The sequence below is a fragment of the Rhinolophus hipposideros genome (assembly GCF_964194185.1).
Source record: "Rhinolophus hipposideros genome assembly, contig: HAP1_SCAFFOLD_271, whole genome shotgun sequence".
In the NCBI taxonomy this organism is placed as follows: domain Eukaryota; kingdom Metazoa; phylum Chordata; class Mammalia; order Chiroptera; family Rhinolophidae; genus Rhinolophus; species Rhinolophus hipposideros.
Window position 1 is genome coordinate 50,143 of NW_027669115.1, and position 23,244 is coordinate 73,386.

Consider the following 23,244-nt stretch of genomic DNA (forward strand, 5'->3'; position numbering starts at 1 on the left):
GGTCACCATAGGAGGCTACGCTCATCTACTAAGATTTGAAGAAAATATCAGAATTTAGTTTTATTATTTTTTCGCCATCCTCTAGTTTTTGTTTCATAATATATATTAGTATATCACTTCATATATGTAATTTTTAAATCACTATGCATGTATCAGGAGAATGTACTCAAATTTTTTTATGGAGAGAACTCTATGATCAAAAAATGTGAAGATGGCAACTTTAGGCAATGGCAAGTAGACTAATTCTCTCCTTCCCATATTCACTTTTTGTTGAGCCCTAAATTCGGACTGATATTACCTTGTTGCTGCTAGGACTAACACCATAGTACTTAGTACTCTCACTCCTTTCCCATCTCTATTCTCTCCTGCCTTTCTAACAACTTCCTAATGGCAGGAAGACACGATGATTCCTTTCCATTTATACACAGACATGTGTTTGTTTAATTCAGCAGACATGTACAATAAGAGAAATAGTGTAATTCAGGTTGGAAGAGAAGTGTATGAGGAAGGGCTTCACAGAAAAGTTTGGACTCTATTAGACGCTGAAGAGTGCAAGGGACTAAAATCCTTCCTTGGGAAAGGAAGGAATCTTTTCATCCTTGGCTGCTTCACGGTCGGCTGCCATCATGAACAACACAGTAACTGTCCAGACCAGGAAGTTCATGACCAATTGACTACTTCAGCAGAAACAAATGATCACCGATGTCCTTCAAGTGGGGAAGGTAACAGTGCCTAAGACAGAAATTTGGGAAAAACTAGCCAAAGTATACATGACCATACCAGATGTCATCTTTGTATTTGGATCCAGAACCCATTTTGGTGGTGGCAAGACAACTGGCTATAGCATGATTTATGATCCCTTGGATTACGCAATGAAGAATGAACCCAAACATAGACCTGCAAGACATGTATAAGAAGAAAAAAAAACTCAAGAAAAGAGTGAAAGGAACGCAAGAATAGAATGAAGAAAGTCAGGGGGACTGCAAAGTCCGTTGGTACTGGCAAAAATCAGTTGTAAAGGTTTGTCAGTGACTTTATCTGTGGTGCTTGCGCAGATTTATCATGAGAGGATTAATAAACTAAGAACTTTTATGTGACAAATCCTTCATTTGGGGAATCAGCATGATAACATTTGCAGCTGTAGGACATTTATTGCCAGGAATCTGGAAAATGGAATGAATGGGTAAGAAATCAGGCTGGAAGAATCACAGCAGACTATTGTAATAATTATTGTAATGATACATCACTTTATTTTTTTAAATAAGCAGGTCTTACTGTGGTCCTCAATGTAACAAATAAAAGCAATGAATGAGTTCTTCCCTATTTAAGGAACCTAAGAAGAAGCAGGGCAGCAAAAAGTTGAAGAAGAAATTAAAGAGAACTAGGGACAGTGTGTCAATAAAGCCAAGGGGAGTGAGAGTTTCAAGTAGTATGATTTAAAGTTAAAAAGAGGTCAAGAGAAGGACTTAGAAGTGCTAAGATTTGGCAAGATTACCAGGGACCCTCTGTCATTAGAGCAGTGGTCACAGGTATCTGGCTCCAGTAGGTTGAAAAGTCAATGGGACTCGATTGCGCCCGTTTTGAGGAGCCTGGTTATAAAGGGAAGGAGACTGGTAGGGTAGTGTAGAGGAGTACACAGGCTCAACAGTTTGTGTCTGTATTTAAAAATTAAGCACAGGTATCCCCCACATTCTGGAAGTTCAATTAAGCCACTTTATTTTATGAAAGAGTACAGTAAGGGCTTCTTTTCATAAAAGTGAAAATCCTCTGGATTTCTTTCGGTTAGTGAAAACAGGTACTAACGTAGCTCTTTCATAAAAACGACGACGTGGTGGAAGGCACACTTTCTGAAAGCAGGGCACACTGTTCACTACGTGCCATTTCAGCACGTGAAACATTTCATTGGCATGCTCTACTTTCCGATGAGGGGGAGGCCGTAATGTAAACACGCTCACTGACTTTAGGCAAGTAATCTGTAGCGAGAGCGGTTTAAAATAGAGAACAGAAATTGATGAAAAAAGAAATCCCAGAGGAAAATGGAAAGGATATAATTATAGCAGCTTAGGTGGAGGAGTCAGTCCTATTTAAAAACACAAAACAATGACTACCAAAGGCCTACCCTACACAATTGAAAGTCCCTAACCTGACATTTTGATTTTTAAAAAAAATGTTTCCAAGCACTTTTTCCACCCTGTACATGTACCTGCACTTACCATCCCTTTATATTTTTCCATGCTATTCCTATTTAACTGCTGTCCTCCTCCCCTTCCCACCCCCCAATCTAGGTAAGGTTCAAGGTCTAATCCAAATACCACCTGTCCCGTAAAGCTTTTTGATCTTCTCATAAAAGCGCTTTGTCAATGGCTTAACTCTCTACATCTCACATTACCTTCATAGGCTACCACTTTGTGAAGTACATTTATTTTTGTCCTTGCGGATGTTTCACCCACGTTTCTATTCCCCACTGTGCCTTGAACACTGATTTGAATGAGCTAAGTACCAGTCTAGGCCAGACATGGATTCAAGTTAGATCCGTGTGAAGATGTGCCCCCCTCTTGGGCCCAAGGAAACTTCCTCGCCGTGACCAGATCCCGCCAGATTAGCACCCTCCTTGCCGAGCTCGGCTAATACTCCTCAACGGCAGCAGCGGCAGGCAGGACTGGTGAAAACTGATCCGCACTCATGCCCAGGGGCAACCGACCCACCTAATGGGGGCGCACGCCTTCCAGTCTCTCAAACTTCCCTCCCTCCCTGTTTCCTCACGTTAGACAGAAAGGAAGCAGAACTCCTTTTGAGTAACTGTCGCTAAAAGCCTGCGAGAGGCAAGGAGAAAGAACTAGTAATTTGGAGGTAAACTCTCAGCGGGAAAAAACAAAACGACCTTCATCCTCAGAAGTTCCCCAGGTGCCTAACCCCGTCCCACGTGACGCACGTCAAGCACGTCACGTCGACGGCGCGACACACCGCCCGGCCCCGCCCCACCCTGGCCTACTGCCCGCCTGGCTGTGCGGGACGACGGCTGGGAGGCTGCTCTCCCGCCCTGGTGGAAAGAGAAGCCGCGCTTGCGGCTCTGCGCGGTGTCCCGGGTGCTGCAGCCCACTGCCGAGCAACTTCGGGTCATCGTCTTGCTACGTGGGGATCCACTTCGGAGCTCCCGTGAAAGCGTGAGTCACGACAAATTTAGCTCCGCCCGCTCGGCGTCTGCGACCTTTATTCGTCGGGAAAGTGAGCTCTTAGGGCGCAGTGCCCCCACTCTTCCTCTCGGTGCCTGACGCCGTGACCAATCACAGGGCACGCCGTGCCGCAGCAGCCAATCGGAAAGGCCAGGGGCATTAAGACGAGCACTTGATTGCTCCTCCCTTTCTTTTCAAGGGTGCCTGGGGGATTTTGCTGTAATGTAGTCATTTTCCTGATTTCACCCGGTCTGGTTAAATCCGGTGCCATCGTCCTATTGTGAGGCCGAGGCTGAAAATGCGAAGCGGCGAGGTAGGACCCAGGTTGAGACGAATCCGGAGATGTCCTGATGGGTCTTTGGGTGCGAGCTCTGAAAGTGAATGGAGGATATATTGAGAGGGAGGCGAATAAACTTAAGGTCCTAGAAATATTGAAGACAAAAGTGGGCCAAAAGCACATTAGTTACTGAAAGGCTTGTCGTTTCCTATATTTGGTAGTTCCTTGATGCGGAGATAATGTAGGAGTTGCTGGTGTGGTTGGCGATAGGTACCTTACCCCATAGGAGATTGAATGAGTCTAATGTGAAAATATGTGGACTCTTAATTCAACGAACCGTTTTCTGCAAGATCGTTTGCCATAATGTGGGGGATTAAGATGGAAATACGTGGGGACTTGTCACCAGTACTAGGAAGTGCAAGAGACAAGGGGCGATAAGATGGTTTTTTGTTTAAGGTATGGGCCAGCTTTCAGGAGTGAGATCTTAGGGCAGTGTCTCTGTGTTTTATAGTATGAGATTTCAGTTTTCATAGAAAACTACAATGCAGCCAACGTAGGGCATAGTTTCTATTTTGTGTCTTTGAAGAGATCCTTAACATTAAGTGGCTTCTTTCCTTAACGTTGGAGGCCCATTATAAAAAACAGAAGTGTTTGTAACTTTTTCATTTCCGTCTCTAGCTTGCAGGAATGATTACGTTTTCAAGCCAGATTGCTTCTTTTCCCCATTTGGTTACTATGTCCAGATTCCAGCCAAGAAGATTCAGCACAAGGTATTACTTACTTCTACTTAAATTGTAATATGCTTATATCTTATTTGAATGAAATTAACAGAGGTTTTGCTTATGTAGCTTTCTTAAAAGTCACGAGGCCTAAGAATAGTCCACGAATTGGGGGAAAATTGGTCCATGGGGGATGTACTATCTTGGCTGTAAGATGTGCAAAGGGTAAGATCTGTATTTAAATCACTGTCAGTTGACTAGACTATTGGAAACTTTTCTAGGACTCAGCCAGTTAATACCTACCTGCATGGGGCTAAATAGCCATAAATAACAGTTTTCAATTATTTTTAAGGAAAAAAATTGTTTGCCTTATTTTTTGTTAACGGTTTTATGGAGATGTAACTCATATAAATACAAATTAACCCATTTAAAGTATACAATTCAGTGGTTTTTAGTATATCCATGAATTGTGCAACCATCATCAGTCTTAGAACATTTTCATCATCCCTATCTCCGAACAACCCCATTCTCATTAGCAGTCACTCCTTGTATCTTCCCTATCCTGAGCCCCTGGTGCCCACTAATCTTTTTGTCTGTGTAGATTTGCTTGTTCTGGACACTTCATATACTTGTAAATGGAATCAGAAACTAATATATGGTCTTTGTGACTGGCTTCTTTCACTTAGAATGCTCTTAAGGTAAATCTGTGTTGTAACATGTATAGGTACTGCTTTTTTTTTTTTTTTAACTGCCAAAAGATATTCTGTTGTATGGATATGCCACCTTTTTTTTGTCCATTCATCAGTTCATGGACATTCGGGTTGTTTCCATTTTGGGGGGTAATTATGAATAATGCTGCTTATGAACATTAGTTGTACAAGTTGTGTGTGGACCTATGTTTTCTTTTCATTATATACCTAAGGATGGAATTGCTGGGTCACATGCTAACTCTAAGGCTGCACCATCTTACATTGTCACTAGCAATGGATGAGCGTTCCAATTTCTCCACATTCTCGTAGGTATGAAGTGGTATCTCGTAGTGGTGGTTGTGCTATTTTTTTTTTTTTTTGGTTGTGCTATTTTTAAGGACTCAAAGATTGTAAGAAGATGCTCTTTGAGTGCAGAGACAATGCCTGAGGTGAATTTGTCTTTTCCAGTCCCTGGCACACAAATAGGAATGTGTATTTCTACTCTAGTGTTATGTGTTCCTGGAAAAAACCTCATGTTCACCAAAGTTGCATTCGAAAGAAGCATGGCTTGTGGGGAAAAATAGGGTTGACAACTCGAAACCAGTGCAATTTGCTAATCTCAAAAATAAGCAGCGATTTGTGGGGGGAAGTAAGTACTGTTAAGGCCCTCCCACCCAATTAAAGGTCACTTTAAATGGAGACTCCCATGGGATGTATTAAAGGAGCAAGCCTGATGGGTGCTAGACTTTACAGATGGCAGTGGATGTCTGGGTGAAGGGGCTGTGGTTCAGATGGGTTCAGAAGTAGAGAAAACCTAGGGGGAGATGGGTGGGGCAGGGGTCCCCCCGTACAGGCACTCATTTTTCATTTTCTTAAGATAGATGCTAATTCAGCATCAGTACAGAGAAAAAGAGTGCTTTTTTCCTTTCTACTTAATTGGATTCTAGATATTGTGGTTCTACGAAAGATGAAACTGTGGCTGTCACATTCTGACACATTCTTCTAATTATTAATTACAAATGAGTTACTGAAAACTGCTATGCTGTAGAACATAACAGTTTTACTTAAATGTTGTAGACTGTTTAAATGAAAATAACCAACTCACTTTACAGAAGCCACAGGGGTCACTGCTCTAAGTACTACTGTACTTTTGGAAAGGAAAGTATGCACTCCCTTATAAATGGAATTATTTTCTTTGAGTTGTATTTATGTATCTACCTTTGTTTATAACTTTTACATGCTTTTCTGTTGCTATTTTTTACTGTTTTACTGGTGACATTGAGGTTCTTATTTTGATCATTATATCGTTGCTTCCTCCAGTAACTTCATATCCAGTGATTAAACCTTTTCACTGCTGTTCACATAATGAACCATTATGATTATTGACACGTTTATGAGGATATGTAAGCTGTATTAAAGACGTTATTTGCAAAAGGCGTTGACTGTTACATAACGTAATTTAAAAGAAATATATCTCTTTTCAGGAATTACATTCTTGGAGATGCTGGAAAAAGATTCCTGGGTCTTAGAAGATGACTCAAAATATGCAAGGGAGGTAGTATATCTTTCTGTCTTAAATGTATTGGGTATTTATGGATCAATAGCAGTGAGTTGGAAATGGAGGATTGTCCAAGTAAAAAAATAGATTTGTAAAAGCTTTGGTGAAATCAAATGGCCCGTTTTATGGTATAGAATCTCATTAATTGGTCACTTGGGGAAAAACTAACAGCTAATGCTGAGTGAATGGTTCTACGCCAGGCATTGTGCTAAGCATTTTATACACACACAAACAGTTGGGTTTTTGTTTTGTTTTTTTAAACAATATTTCTCACAACAACCCTATAAAAGCAAATAGACTTTTTGCTTTCGCTTTCTGGGACTGTTATCTTCCTTGTTGAACACCTACCTTTTTGTTAGATTCTTAACTAGTTCCACTAGAACCTTTATTTTGTTGTCCTGGTATAATAAAATCAATTTCCAGTACTGGTTTATATTCTTCCAGAATTTTTTATCCTTTTATCTCTGGGTTTTTTTCGTTTTATCTTTTTTTGCTTCAGAAAGCCTTGGGATTTGAAACTATTGGTGACCAAATATAAAGACAATTCTGAATCTGATCCTTTCCCAAACATTTCAGACCTTTTCAACTAATTTACAAGTTATACATTTTACTTTTTAGATACAGATTGTGACCCTCTGTGTTACTTGTTTATTGCTGTGTAACAACTTACCCAAAACTCAGTAGTTTAAAACAACAAACACATACAGTGGGAGGACGGGGGAGACATCAGCTTTCAAACTTTCCACTTGGCATTCCTCAGTTTTTTGATGGCTGTTGGCCATATAAAGCAGGGCATAGCAGTTTTGGAATGATTAAGGTATCGTTACCCTTTCTATATCTGGCCTGATGGTGAGAAGAAGACACCTGCAAATTACCATAGGGTAATCTTTGCAAAGTAGATAAAATGATATACTTGAAATTATCTTTGTTAAGGATTTTTTGCAGTCTTAGTAAAGTTGCAGATCTTATCTGTTACACATGAGAGAATTGAAATGTATAGAAATGTGCATATATGATGTGTATTTTTAAAGGACTAGGCTATGAAAGCCTTATGACTCGAGCATAAGTTGAAAATAAGAAGAAAATATAAATGTCCAATGATTAAATCTTTTCCACTGCTGTTCACATCATGATTTGTTGTGATTAATGTATGTGGATGAGGACATAATGGAAAAAAAATCGTGAGGCTTATAGATACTAGTTTTTGTACATTGATTTACCTGTAAATGTTTTTCCTTTTAGGAATAAAGCTGAAGGATATTTTTCTTAGAAAACATTTGTCTCATTTATCTGATCAAGAATTCAAAGATGTATGTAATAAGGTAAGAGATTTATAAATTTACTAGCTTTGACAAAATACAAAAAAAATCTGAACAAAAAATTGACATTTGAGGATAATTTGGATGTTGTACTTAATTTTTTTCCTTATTTTAGCTTTCAAAGATAACATAAACATGATTTCAAAGAATACAATTTTGTGAATCAATAGATTAAGAATAGGCAATTTATTGAGTGGGGGGCAAGACTTTTCATTTTAATTGTCATCTTTTGTTAAAAATAATGACTTAATCTTTTCAGTCCCTGAAATTCTTAGAGGTCATGTGTTCTGGGGTTTAAATTTCCTGACATTGGATATTCTATAAATACTCTGATATGTCAGTGGGTGACCATCCTATAACTTAATCTTTGTTTAAAAACAGTAGATAGGCAGGTGGCTGGAAGCTGGAAATCTCGATTCTAATACCAGATTAATCTGTCATTAATAAGTAGGCATGTTGTCTTAGGTGTCCCTCCAATTTGAGGGAGTATAAAGGGAATACATTCTTGTGACTACTCAACATTGATTTAATTTTCTGTTTCTTAAATTTCTACACTTGATGTTAGCCAAAAGGCCGAGAAGCGATGTATTTCTTAAATTTCTACAAACAGAAGTTGGTATAAACTTTAAGTCCCTTAATGAAAAGATTTACAAAATAAATGCATTCATAAACAAAACTAAAACATTAATGGGATGGCTGCTACTGTTTTACAGCAGTAAACAGGGTCCTAGTTGTAAACACATATGGTCTTGTGCCTTGTGATGACTGAAGTTCAACAATCTGGAAAACAGTAAAGTCGTCCAGAACTTTTTTGCAGACATCAAGATTATTTAAATAAGGAGAGGGGGCCTAAGTTCTAAAAAGAATGACTTTGGACTGTCAGCCTATCCTAATTTGAAGAATTCTGTATTATCTCCAGTCTTGGAATTAGCATTCCTTTGAGAAAAGGTTCAGTTGTTATTTAATCTAGGATTAAGCTTGGCTGGTTGTTAACTGAATTGGATTAAAAATGGACTATTTATGAACTAATACAAGCTTTTCTTTTTAGATACAGGTAGTCCTTATTTTGTATCATTCCAACATGCTTGAATATCAGTTTTCACAGTTTAAATAACACCAGCCCAACAATATGGTTGAAATTTCAGTTACCATAATATTAACTGAATTGTTGCATAAACTTTGTTGCTAGCTCTTTATTACACAAATCATTATGCAAATAAAAAATGTGCATCATCAGTAACCAGTTACGTAACTTCTTTCAAAGTCTTTTGGTGATTGGTGGTCACTGAACATCTATTCACACACAGAAAGTAAAGAATAGTTGTGTTGCCTTCTTTTCTCTCAGTAAAAAACCTATGCAACATTTACAAAAATGGATAATCAAAACAGGGAATTGGTCGACAAAGATGACAGCAGCAAAGAAACAAAATATGATAACCATTGAAGTGAAATTGGACGTTTAGATTTGAAAATGGTGACAGCAAAGAAAAGATACGACGAGACGTAGGCCTACATGAAGCTATGAGCCATATTTTAAAAACCTGATGAATATAAAATGCAATGTAAAGTTGCTTCAACATCTTTTATCTTAAGTTGCACTAGGAACAGAAAGCCACTTAGGGTTCAAGTGGAGCATTTACTTCTACTTTTGATTGAGGGATATAATCAAAAACAAATCCCCGTGCTCGCTTCGGCAGCACATATACTAAAAACAAATCCCCACCAGTTGGACTAGCATTCAGGCCAAAGCATTCAAGTTAGTTGCTGCATTGAAGGAAAGGGTAATTACGAGGTGACTGAAAAAATACTGCCAGTAAAGGCCGGTTTCATCGTTTCAGAAGTCTGCATGAATTGATTAATGTTAAGCTATCTCATGAAGCTACAAACTCAGATAAGGATGCTATTGTGAAATTTGCACCCAGATTCCAAGAATTACAGGCAATCCTGGCTTTGCACAACAGTGCAAGACTAAGACTGTCCTGTGCAAAACACTTTGCAGGATTTGGCTGGAATATAAATGAAGTTGTAAAAGATGTAGATGACCATGGGAATGTTGACACTGCCTCCATTCAAGAATTAGTTCTAGATATGCAGCCAGAGCAACTTAGTGAAGGCAAACATATTTATAAGTGAGGACAGTGGTTGTGTCGTAAAGGATGAACACATCTTGGAAGAAGTGATACAGATGAAAAACTTCACATTAAAGGAACGCTCAGATATTTCACGCCGTTGAGAGCACAGAGGATAAAATTTCGGAAGCTGATCCAAATTTAGGAGTGTGATGATTTGCCAAGGCATAAAAAAGTTGTTCACTCCATATGATAAATTATATCACGAGAAGAAAGCAAGCACTGTTCAAACTACTCTTAATACATTTTTATAAAGAAATAAAACACTATAATGTTCACTGTTTCTAATGTTTTAAATATTTTACTATTTACATTTATAACCAACATCAAGAGAATTTTTAACGTTTTGACAAATTTTAAGGTCACGGAATAATCATAGATGGTTAACCCTATAAATTAAGATTGCTTTGCTATTTTAGCTTACATAGTCAAAGTGAGAACTGCCTGCATTTAAAACAAATTTGGGAGTCTTTATATTTTACCAAATATAAATCAAGTCTAGCAATGGCTATATTTGGGCCTTGTAATAACCAGTAATAGTTTACATTTTCATAATGTCTCTTGCTCCCATATCAAGGCTTTGAAATAATTCATAATTCCGAATGTCTTGTATTTTGACTTATTGTAGTAATCCGTTTGTAGGCTAAATCCTGTCTAATAGAATAGGGTTTGGCAAACTTCCTGTAAAGGGCCATATAGTAAATACTTAAGGTTTTGCAGGCATATGGTCTGTAGTAACTACTCAACTTTGCACTTGTAGCACAAAAACAGCCATAGACAATAGATAAACCATTGAGTGTGACTATGTTCTGTTGATACTAAAGAGCCACATGTTTCTCCAGCAAAAGGTTTATTTGGGAACAACAAAGAATTGTAGTTTTGGACATTTGGTTCAATGGCAAACCATACACAAGACCAGAAAGCACAGGAGGAATGTAGAGGAAGTCCGGGGTTGGGGGATGAATTCTTTCAAAGGAGCTGTTGTAAACAAAAGAGTGTTGGAGGAAATGGAACTCTGTCAGTGTAGTGGCTTTTTTATTGGTGGAGGAGATCCAATTACCTGCTGGAGCAGTAGAGTAAAACATCTTCCTATTGAAGATGGGAAGTACCTCTTCCTGTTTGGGGTAATTGAGGATGAGTGTAGGGAGTGAGAGCTCCCCCTATAGGCCCTCAACTCCAATATAAATGAAATTTATTAATCACCGTTAAAATTGGACACTGATATTTGAATTTCATAATTTTCTCATGAAATACTTTTCTTTTGCTCACAAAATATTTTTTATTCACAAAATATTTTACTTATCTCACAGGGCCTTACAAAAATGTGGGGAGTGGGAGGTTTGTAGTTTGACTTATGCAATAGGAAAATGAAGTTGTATTACATAATTGTTTTTCCACTGTAAAGGCATCGGCTTTAATAGGATTACTTTGGAACAAGGAAGAAAGATTACATTTGAAAATTACAGGGTTTTTCTCCCTTACCAGTTCTGTTATCAGATAGTGGTTTTTATGATACAAAATAGTAAACTGGGATCACAGGAATCATACTTCTAAGAATTACTGTATTTTCCCGAAAATAAGACTGGGTCTTATATTAATTTTAGCTCCAAAAGATGCATTAGGCTTATTTTCAGGGGCTTTCTTATTTTTTCATGTTCAACAATCTACATGTATTCATTCATGTACAAAAACCTACATTTATTCAAATACAGTCATACCATCTTCTTGTGGAACATCGTCATAACTCTCCAAACCCCGAATTCCAGCTTGAATTTCTTGTGATTCCATTTCCTGTAGAATGATTGGCCCCAATCTCTCATGTCCAGCAATAGAGCTCTCCTTAAATGAGCACTTCTTGTCCACGTAGCCTGCTCGTAGTGCACTGGCAACACATGTCACTGATTTTGTCCCATGAATTCTTCACCCAAGTCACGACCTCTTGCAGGCCAGGCTTCACAAAGTTTCCACGCTGATTTCTCTCCATTCTATTTTCAATGTAGGCATTGATTTCTATGCACAAATGGTCCTTGAATGGCTTGTTTATTGCAATATCAGGAGTCTGGAGATAGGCAGTCAATCCTGCAGGAATCATTATTTGATCTATTCTCTCTGGGTATCTACTCTCTGGTTGGGTATTTACAAATACTTAATTATAATTTATATTTGTATTAATATCAGTATTTTAATATTTTTCAATACGTCCGTCGTGTGTTGCAACAGATGTACTAAATGCGTCAGTCTGGCTGATCTTATGATCTTAACGAGGGTTTATTTTTGGGGTAGGGCTTATATTAGCATCCTGAAAAATCATGTTAGGCCTTATTTTCCAGTTAGGTCTTATTTTCGGGGAAATACAGTAACATTTGAAGAGCACTGACTGCCAATCACTTCGGAGCACTTAGGAGGCATTACTTTAGTCTGCCCTCACAAACCTACTGCCTCTACTTTGCAAACCTCAGAGGAGACTCCATTCACTCAAGGACAAAGAGATAGAGAATGGGAGCAGCAAGCCTCCCAAATCCTAGGTCAGGGTGTGTCTCACACCACCTGCCCTGACATACGGTGACGGCCTGAATGCCTTTGACTAACGGCGAGTGGCAGAATGAGCCAATGGTTACAAGTGTGGTCTTTGGATCTGGACCGTGTTGCTTCCAAGCCCTGCTCTTCCATTGCTACCCTGATTTTCCTCCAGCTCCTTAACTCAGCGCTGGTTTCCTCACTTGTAGAATTATAACAGTAATAATAACTGCTAACTTTTACAGATGCTGTCTGTTTATGGAACATGGTTCTAAAACTTCCTCCTGTAGGAACTCATCTAATGGGGACACCAGAATCTTCCTCACATGGAAATATCTGTACAGTGCCCAAAGCCCTGCCTGGCACAGTGCTCAGTAAATGCCAGCTTTGATTGAGAATCCAGTCAGGCTCTGCTAGTGCTGGGGTCCCTCATCTTGGCTCACTGCTAGGTATTCACAAGCGCTGGCACGTGGAATGCTGTCACCCTCAGTTCAGCATGGTCACCCAAGTTCAGACTATTGATGCCCTCAGTGCCCCTGGGGGAAGAGCCGGTGGATCCTAAGCAGGCTCCAGAGGGTGCTTCTGAGTCTTGACAGGCACAGAGCCGCTACCGCACTCATTCCTGATTTGGAGGGCCTGGGCCTGATCCTTGATGAGGTCCGCCACCAAGTTCAGCCCCCAGGCCCTGAGCATCCTTCTTCCCCTTTGTGTGCTTCCAGACTCAGCGACTCCTGCACCAGTTCTGCCATCTTACAGGATACTTCACCTCCATGGCATCGTGGCAAGAGGCTAAGTCGAGCCAGTCTTCTCCAGTTCTTCCCACGTGATCATGTACGTCTAATCACGCTGCATTCAGGTCTGGCTCCTATGGCGCGCGACCCAGCCAGCTGCTTCTGCCTGGAAGTCGTCCAGAAGCCACAGCAGATCTTGGGGCCGCGGGGAGCAAGCAGTTCCCACAGCAGCTCATTGTGCTCAGGATGGAGCTCGTTCAGCTCGAGATGCGCAGAGAAGAGGTGGCGGCCATGCTGCAGGTGCTCCAGCTTCCTCTTGCCCACCTGAACAGGAGCTTGAGCTCCGTAACTTCGGCACTCGACAGGCCTAAGGATACAGTGTGGCAGCACCAGGTTAGGGTCCATGGAGGTGGGCAACAGCGGCCTGTGGGCGGGCGAGACGGGGCCAGACACTGTCCTCAATTGGTCTCTGCTGCCCTGGCCCACACCCCTGATCTCAGTCCATCGCCTGCTTCCCACCCATCATCTACCCCACGCCCCAGCCTTCCCACCAGAAGTCAGCCTCCCAGGATTGTATTAAGTGATAATAAACGTAACTACTGCTTGAATCTTTGAGTTTTGGGAAAGTTCTAACCTTTTTTTTCTTACCAGTGCATACTTCCAAGGTAGTAGGGAGTTCAGTGTTTTCTGTTGGCCCAAATGGCCCCACTTTTAAGTCCGGGGTTATTATTGGCACCTATCTAAACTAGTTTTTTTTTTTTTAACTAGTTCTTGCAGTTATTAAAAATGGAAGGCTTTTTAGAACACTGGAAATTAGCTATTGTAGCCTAAGTTATGCACATGATATGGTCTATTTCAATCCCACAGAAATAAACTTGCTTTTTAAGTTGAACCACAAGCATGAGACACTAAATGGATGTTGGAAAGAGTGCAGTGAAAGTACAAAAATGTGCCTACTCTCTAGTTTAAAACCAAACTTAAATAGGGTTTGGTTTTAAAGAAATCCTTAAAAAAATATTGTAGAACCAAGTAATTGTAAGAACCAAGTCACAAATTATTGTTATTGCAATAAGTCCCTCGCAGCCCTATTTTCACGTGGTTTGTCCGGCATTGGCAGTGTCCCGGGGGTTGGTGACGTCTGAGGAGTAGTGCTACGTGGCGTTCCTGCGAGCCACAGCCGTTCTTCGGCCAGACAGCTGCACCCAGCAGGACTTTCCTTTTCCGCATAGTCGGGGACACTGCACCGATGCCCCACGCGCCGCCCCTCCGACCTGGCCCCTACACAAACGCTGGGGACGCCGGAGTTTACTGTCCCGCCAGCCGCCCCGGCTCCGCCCCGGACTGCCACCAAGGACTGCCACCACTCCCGGAAGTGCCGTGGAGGGGCGCAAGCTGGGGTGGGCGGGGCGAAGCATCGCTGCCGGAAGCTGGCTGGGCGGCGGGGCGGGCCTGCGGCTGCCACGTTGAAGCGGAACGTGGAGGAGGCCCTGGGCCGGGAGGAGGGGCGGCGGCGAATGCTGGAAGACGCTGACGGACGCCGGGCTAACGCAGGAACCGGTCGCCGACGGTCTCCGCCAGGTGTGTCCACCCTCTTCCCTCCTGTCCTTTTCGCTGGCGCGCAGGCCTTGAGATCGAGCACGGGCCATAACTGTGACCCCAGCCTCGGTCTCCGCTGGTCCCCGTCAGCCTGCGGCCCGGTCTCCGGTAGCGGCGCGCCCCTGCTCTTGGTTTTGGGCCCAGCGGGACAACGCCTGGCGTCACGACTGCATTGGGGATCGCGCCGGTTCACTTCCGCCGTCGTTTCCACTGCTGAGCAGGACGGTGTCTTGTCAGGGTCGGTAACTGGGGTCTGAGGTTAGGAGACCTTCCCCTCTTGTGCACAAAGAGGTGCCCCGTCCCCAAGGACGACGGAAGGAAACAAACCTCAGGGTTACTTTGACTGACTCTAGTGGGGTTAGGACTTTTGTATTTTAACTGTTGCCAGATTGAAAGGTTCGTAGGTTTTAACTGACGGCTACTATCATTTAACCAGGATTGGATTATTTTAAAGACAGTTGTCGCCAGTCGTAGCCTATACCTGGAAGGAAGTCTCATTAAGTGTTGTGTTTTTGCTAATTATAAGATGAATTATGGGGCAGGTGTAAAATAAAAGATTGCCTGGGCTTGTGGGCATTATAAACTTTTCTGTTTGCTCAAGAAACTTACTTTGCATCGCTCTCTGAAATTGCAATGATGGTCTGTAGTAAAATTTTTCCTCCTAAACTGCCTTGTCTAAGTTTAGAAAACTGAAGTTTGATTATGTTTGTTGGCCACTGTAATTGTGTTTAATCGATAATTAGAGCCTCATCCTTGTATCATGATATCGTACTTTTTCTGTACATACCAGTTCTAGAATGGTTAAACTTTACTCACCTTTTATTAGTAGTTCTTCTGTGCTACATTGTCCCTTAATTACAGCTCTGGGAAAGGTTTGTAGACTCTATAAACAACGTGAGATTTGGAATGGATTTAGAATTATACTGCTTAATTTTATAGAAGCAGGCTCTTTTCTGAAACTAATAACCTAAAAATAGAAAGGAATTTGTAAGCTGTAAAGAGCATGGATTCTTAACCTTTTGGGTTTCCACTCATTTTTGAAAATCTGATGAAAGCACTGGATCATCTTCCTAGAAAAATGCATATATAGGATTTTCTATATAATTTATGAGGTTTACCAACCCCAAGTTAAAAACTCTTATAAGGTGATATATTAAATTGATTTTTACATTGTTTTTAGAAATGTTGTCATTCTTATGTTAATTTCAGCTCAAAATGTTATATTTATTAGGTTCCAGATAAGTATGATACCATTTAGCCCAGTAATCAGTGTACAGTTGCTTCTTTGATTTTGTTTTGGTTTAGTGAGATGAGCCTAGAACATTGATGACACTAAATAAGTCCTGTAGAACAAATGTGCCCATCTATTATGACATACTTGGTCCACACAAGATGGATTTTTTTTACTACAGGCAGTGCTAGCTAGGGATTGTATTCCTGGTTCAGGGGTCAAAGTTTCCAATTCTGCTATCTCCTTCACTTTTTACTTTCTGAGGTATGGGTCAGCTCTATATGTAGCCTTGTTCGCATTTGTTTAGTGTACTGTTGGGTGTTAGTATTGTTTCACAAAATTATCATTTAGAAAGTGAGCAGAAAGAAAAAAGTTTCAACTTAACTACACGCAGTTGTTGTGGAGAAAAAAGTTGGATGAAAAAATAAGAGTTCTAGTCTGGAACATAAATTTTCTTCACTTATATGTATTCTTGAGGCTTCACTGGGATAAACATTTTAAATTGTTACTTTTGTAATAGCTCACATTTATGATAATTTATTTGCTACCTGCCAGGTACTATTCTCAGCACTCTGTATAATATTAATACCTCATTTAATTTTCTCAGCAACCCTATGGTATCCATACTTTTATTCTATTTAATTTACCAAGTGGGAGTCAAGACACACGTAGGTACAATTACATGCCTAAGTCACAGGTAGGACATGAGCTGGGATTTAAACTGAGGCTATTGGCTCTAGACTCTTAACTACTGTGCTAGATATTATCTTGTAGATGGCATATGTGAACAAGCCACTGTCCTTACAACTTTCTTTTCATATTTTCAGAATGATTAGGTTCTGTGTAAAATAGCCTTAAATGAAACAAGTCTGCATAGTGTGATTTCTAATCACATATAATACTGAAAAAAAAAATCACACAAAGCCTTTAAAGCAAGTCTCATTTGGGAAGTACACGTGTTTTAATCTAAGCCTTTATATTTTCAAGAGTATTAATTACAGCTAATGAACGACCATTTCTAAGAGAAGGAAATACATATGCTTCCAGATGAAGCTGTATTTCTAAAGCATTCTTAGTAATTTTGAGAATGATTACAGTAGGTAGATTATGGTTCTCTTGTTTAATTAGATTCAGACCACATAATATAGTTACAGGCCATTGTTGTAGTATAGTGCTTTTTTTTTTCCCCCCTTAATGGATTCTATTGAAGCCTTGTGTTCAGTTCAGGTTAATAAATGGAATTGCTTCTGGGGGAAGTACTAAGACAAAAAATAGACTTTTATAAATGCTTTGAATTCCCACTTAACCATTTTATGTTCTTGGGAGTTTATCTCTTTCTCTTTCAATAAATGTTACATATTAACTAAATATTCATGAATTAGGTAGCCCTTGTACCTTTGCTCTTAGAGATACTGTAATTCTATTCAGTTTAGTTTAAATATATATATATACATTTGCATATATATATTTATATACAGCTATTTTGTTTTCACTTTTAGAAATTATTCTTAAAGTGTTTTACAAAACTTTCTCCCAAAAGTACTTTCCCCTATTTTTTTTTTTTTTAAGGAGGGCACAGCTCACAGTGGCCCATGCAGGGATCGAACCTGTAACCTTGCTGTTATTTGCACCACGCTCTAACCAACTGAGCTAACTGGCCACCCCTCCCCTATTTTTTAAATAAGATCTTTTAAACAGTTAAGAATTTAAAAATTAAATGTTTACCTGAAAATGGCCTTTCTAGCTCATCAGTTTGAATTCCCCTAAATATAAATATTCAGAATCAATCAAACAAAATTTTTGTGTGCCTCATCCTGTGCTAAGCAATTGTGTGTCTGAAAAGAGTAAAAGTTTAAAAACTTGATTGAAAAAAAGATATTATTTGTCTAGTTTGTGAGACAAGATGATATATAAAACTATTGGTAAAAAGGCAGTGGGAAAATATGTAAACAATTTGTACTATAGAATGTTATAAACTTTTGTTAAGATTAAATAAGACTTTATTATAAAATATGTAAAGTGTGGTACAGACAGATAGAAACGGTTAAGGGTTTATTTATTATAAGTCAGTGTGGATTGGATCATTAGGGCAGTTTTCATGAAGGAGCTGGGACTTGAACTTGATAATTGGCTGAGAGGAAGAGGGTATTTCATATAAAGAAAATAGGCTTTTTCACTTCTTAGAAAATGGGGAATATTTTTCTTTTTTTTCAGAATAATCTTAGGAAACTAGATGTGTAGTTTTCTTGATGAATCTCATGATAGTAATAATTTTTAAAAGTAGTTAGCATATTAAAACACTTACTAACCTATGTGTTGGGTATTATTTGGCCCTCTATAAAATACATCATCTCATTTAAACCTCACAGTATCCCATGAGGTAGACACACTTATCCCCATTTTACAAATATAGAAACAGGGGCTCAGATAGATTAAACAATGTGTCCAAATTATCATAAGTAACAGCCGATATTCAAATCAAGTATTGAATTTAGAGGCCCTGCTTTTAATCACATGAGTCATTCAATCTCTTAATCCACTTTTGCTTAACCTAGCATAGTTTCTAAAACATATTTCTTATTCTCTTAATCTTATCGTGAATCACAGTTGCTTTGTCATTAATTATTTCTTCTAAATGTTAGCATTTCTTCTAAATGTTAGTATTTCTTCTATGATTAAAATTGAATATCTGAACTTGTTGAAATAACAAAAGCTTGGACTCTGGAGCTAAACTTCTGAGTTCAAATCTTGGCTCTGCCTCTTGCTAGTATGTACAAATTATTTAATCTTTCTGCGCCTTAATTTTATCATCAGTAAAATGTTCTTTATAAACATTTTGAACCTGTATGTCTCAGGGCGTATTGTTACTCTAAGGTCCTCTTAAGGAAACTAATAGAAGATGAACTTTATCCTTTAGAGATAAGTAAGAAAACTGGCAAAAGTACTGTCGATTGTATTTAACTATAGATCTGAGACTAAAAAGTGGGAATAAAGAAGAATAAAATGTACATGTTAAATATATGACAATGTAGGAATTAGTTTTAAAACTTTAAAAAATTAAGAAAACTGGGAAGTAGGAAGAAAATTGGAGGTAGAATGAGTTTGTGGATTGCCTCATCTGTAATGGCTGGGAGTCAAAGGACATCATTTAAAGCTGACAAATCAGTTAGTAGAAGCATAGGCATACTTGACAGTACAAAGTTAAACACTGAGAAAGATAATTCCTGTGACTATAACTGTAGTGCAAGGAACAGTAACATTGTACAACCTAATTTCTTTAGTGCTCATACTTAACTGTGTAAAGAAATAGAAAGTTAATGGTATTAAACAAATTATTTAAAATTATGCTCATAAAGATACAAGCAGAAATACATATTTAAAAAAATACAAGTCATCCTAACTATCAGAAAAACTATAAATACACAAACAGAAAATAGACAACAGTGAAAATATTGTTTTAATTATAAAACCAAACAGCAAAATAAGGTAAACTAAGAGCAACTATTTGTCATATCAGTAAATTTTATTTCATTTTTGTTTGTTTTCTTTTTTCATATCAATAAATTTTAAATGACCGTATTAGTGAGTCTGTTGAAAAGATTTTCATATTGGATTACCAAGCAAAGTCTGATTTTTGTTTGCTGTATTCAAGGCAGCCCGTGAAAACTAAATAGTTCAGAAGTTGAAAAGGGCAAAAGCATACACATAAAAACAAATAAAAAGAAAACTACAGTGTTTCCCCAAAAATAATAGCTAGCTGGACAATCAGCTCTAATGCATCTTTTGGAGCAAAAATTAATATAAGACCCAGTCTTATTATATTATACCATACTATATCATATTATATTATATTATACTGGGTTTTACTGTAAAATAAGACTGAGTCTTATATTATTAATTTTTTGCTCCAAAAGATGCATTAGAGCTGATTGGCCAACTAGGTCTTATTTTGGGGGAAACATGATAGGCTGTTGATTGTTCTATGAGACAAAGGAGAATTCAGGCCCAAAGACATTATTTAAGACCAAGAAACATTCTTCATAAAGCTAAAAGGTATATTTTACAGTGAACATTTGATATTATGAATATCTGTCTACCAAATAGTTATGTATTAAATAACAAAGTAACTTTCATAAAGCAAGTTTCGGGTGATACCAGGAGAAATAGATACAAACACATTAGTAGTGGTAGACTTATAACTAACTTCCTGTTCCTGGTCAAGACAGATCAAATGGGGAAAAAACCAGGGATATGGAAGACCTACTAAAATAAGTAACAGAATAGATTTGCTTAATGTATATTGAACTCAACCCTGAAAATACAGTACCTCTTTTTTTAAGTCTCATGGAACATTCACAAAAACACGTACGTGTATATGCCTCAAAGAAAACTTAAATAAATTTCGTAAAGGAGAAATAGTATAGGAAAATCACAATGCAGTAAAAATAAAGGCTCCTCGACTTGGATATGAAATTCGACAATTCTTGAATCAATGGAGAATACAAATGGAGATTGTAAAATGTATAGATGACATAGTAATGAAAACACTAGGAAATTATAACACCAAAAATTACCTTGAATAAAGAAAATTCAAATAGATCAATTTCCATAGAAGAAACGGGGAAAATTACTGAAGGATCCCCAAAAGTATAAGAACATAGAAAAACAAGGAAAACTCCCGCATTTTTTGTGAAACAAGTAAAACATTGATATCAAAATCTGACAACAATTGCACAAAAGAAGAAAACACAAAAAATATAAAAAACTTATATAAGTCAACACCAAAAAAACAAACCATTCAGTTGAAAAATGGGCAGAGGACCTGAATAGACATTTCTCCAAAGAGGACATAAAGATGGCCAACAGACATATGAAAAGATGGTCAATGTCACTAATCATCAGAGAAATGCAAATTAAAACCACAATGAGATATCACCTCACACCTTCAGAATGGCCATCATCAAGAAATGAACAAACAACAAATGTTGGTGAGGATGTGGAGAAGAGGGAACCCTCCTGAACTGTTGGTGGGATTGCAAATTGGTGCAGCCACTGTGGAAAACAGTATGGAGGTTCCTCAAAAAATTTAAAATAGAGCTATCTTATGACCCAGCAATTCTACTCCTGGATATTTATCCAAAGAAATCCAAAAACACTGCTTTGAAAAGATACATGCACCCCTATGTTTACTGCAGCACTAGTCCCAATAGCCAAGATATGGAAACGATTGAAATGCCCATCAATAGACAATTGGATAAAGAAATTGTGGTACATTTATACAATAGAATATTACTGTGCCATAAAAAGGAATGAAATCTTACCATTTGCAACAACATGGATGGACCTAGAGGGTATTATGCTAAGTGAAGTAAGAGTGAGAAAGAAAAATAACCATAAGATCTCACTTATATGTGGAATCTAACAGAATAAATGAGCAAACAAAACAGACTCAGAGATACAGAGAACAAACTGATGGTTGCTGGATGGGAGTGGGGTTGGAGGGCTGGGTGAGAAAGGTGAAGGGATTAGGAATTACAAATTGGTAATACAAAATAGTCATGGAAATGGGAAGTAGTACATACAGTATGGGGAATATAGTCAATAATATTGTAAAAACTATAGTGTCAGATGGGTACTAAACTTATCAGATGGATTACTTCTGATATGGATTACTTCATAAATTATATAAATGCCTAACTACTATGCTGTACATCTGAAACTAATATAATATGAATGTCAACTATAATTAAAAAAAAAAAATATATATATATATATATATATATATATATATTACAATATCATTGACTACATTCCCTATGCTGTACTTTACATCCCTTGACCATGGATAGCTATGTATAGTGTCAGATGGGTAGTAGACTTGTTGGGGTTATCACTTTTTGAGGGGTGTGTCTAATTACTGTGTTGTTTTGTGCACCTGAAACGAATAGAAAAAACACACACAAAAGAATAAATCTCACTATGACCGTAGAAGCAAAGCTCTTAAATAAATGGAATCTAGCAGCCCATTATAATAATATACCATGATCAAGAGAGGTTTATTCAGAATATGGGAAGATGGTTCATAATTAGTATAATTTGTTTTTATTGATAGGCCTAAGGTGAAAAATCATATGATCATCTCCAATTACCTAATGAAAAGCACTTGACAGAATTCAACACTCAATCTTTATAAATAGCAGTCAATAAAACAGGAATCAATGGCTATTTCCTCACATTGTATATACATATCTATATGTATGCATGTGTATCTCAAATCCCCAAATCATGCTTAGTGGTGATACAGTATGCTTTTTTACTAAAGAAAGGAACAAGACAAGAAATCTCACTGCTATCACTACTTTTTAATATGGTATTACAAACACTAGCCAACTCAGACAAGAAAAAGAAATTTAGAGGTATAACACTTTGAAACAAAGAGGTGAGGTAAACTGTCACTATAGACACGTGATACAGGTGTATATATGGAAAACCCAACAGAATCTACTGAAAAAACTACTCCAAAAAGAGAATTCAGTAAGAGAACAGGATACAGAATTAATGTTAAGAAATCATTTGCCTTCATACAACAATAACAAGAAGATAGGCAATGTATGAGAAGGAAAAAAAAGCCACATTTACGAACAATCCAAAAGATAAGATATTTAGGAATAAGCAAGCCGACTATGTCAAAATTTTTTTTTAAATACTGAAAGATAAAAAAAGACAAAAGACACCATGTTCTCAATAGGAAGATTCAACATTGTGCTAATTCTCCGTATGCAGATTCAATAAAAATACATTGATACATTTGATGCAGATTCAATAAAAATACATTGCCTTTTTTCTGCAATTGATAAAAAACTATTCTAAAATTTATGTAGTAAAATACACAGTAATAAGACGGAAAACAAGGTAAGGGTAAAATCAGTAGATATAGTCTCAGTATTTAAAACAGTGGAGTGCCTAGCATGTAAGTAAACAAATGGAAATAAAGGAATGGAAATCCAGATATAAGCCTAAGTATATATAGGAATGTAAACCGTAAGGTACATCCAATATCTACAGGAATATAAACCTAAATAGTAAATCTAGAATTAAACCTAAATACAGGAATTTAGGAATAAATACAGGAATTTAGGAATTTAGTGCACGATAAATGTGATATCTGAAATTAGTAGGGAAAAAATTTTTTAATAAATGGCTTTGGAGCAATAAGGGAAAAAAACTCTGAATATACATTGTATATCAGGATATAGTCCATGTAAGTCAAAATTTAAATGTAAAGAATAAGCCATAGTTTTTACT

At 38.0% G+C, this 23,244-nt stretch overlaps 1 protein-coding gene across 1 annotated transcript; it reads left to right on the forward strand.

The window, feature by feature from the left end:
- Positions 1-702: 702 nt before the first annotated feature.
- LOC308495687 (uncharacterized protein) lies at positions 703-13,722 on the forward strand (the record flags this gene model as incomplete). Its single annotated transcript, XM_081080654.1, has 6 exons — positions 703-722; positions 2,939-3,164; positions 4,129-4,220; positions 6,343-6,413; positions 7,659-7,738; positions 13,101-13,722. 4 exons carry the CDS (start codon positions 703-705, stop codon positions 6,392-6,394), a joined length of 390 nt encoding a protein of 129 aa, XP_080936780.1. The 3' UTR covers positions 6,395-6,413; positions 7,659-7,738; positions 13,101-13,722.
- Between the last annotated feature and the right edge of the window lie 9,522 nt (positions 13,723-23,244).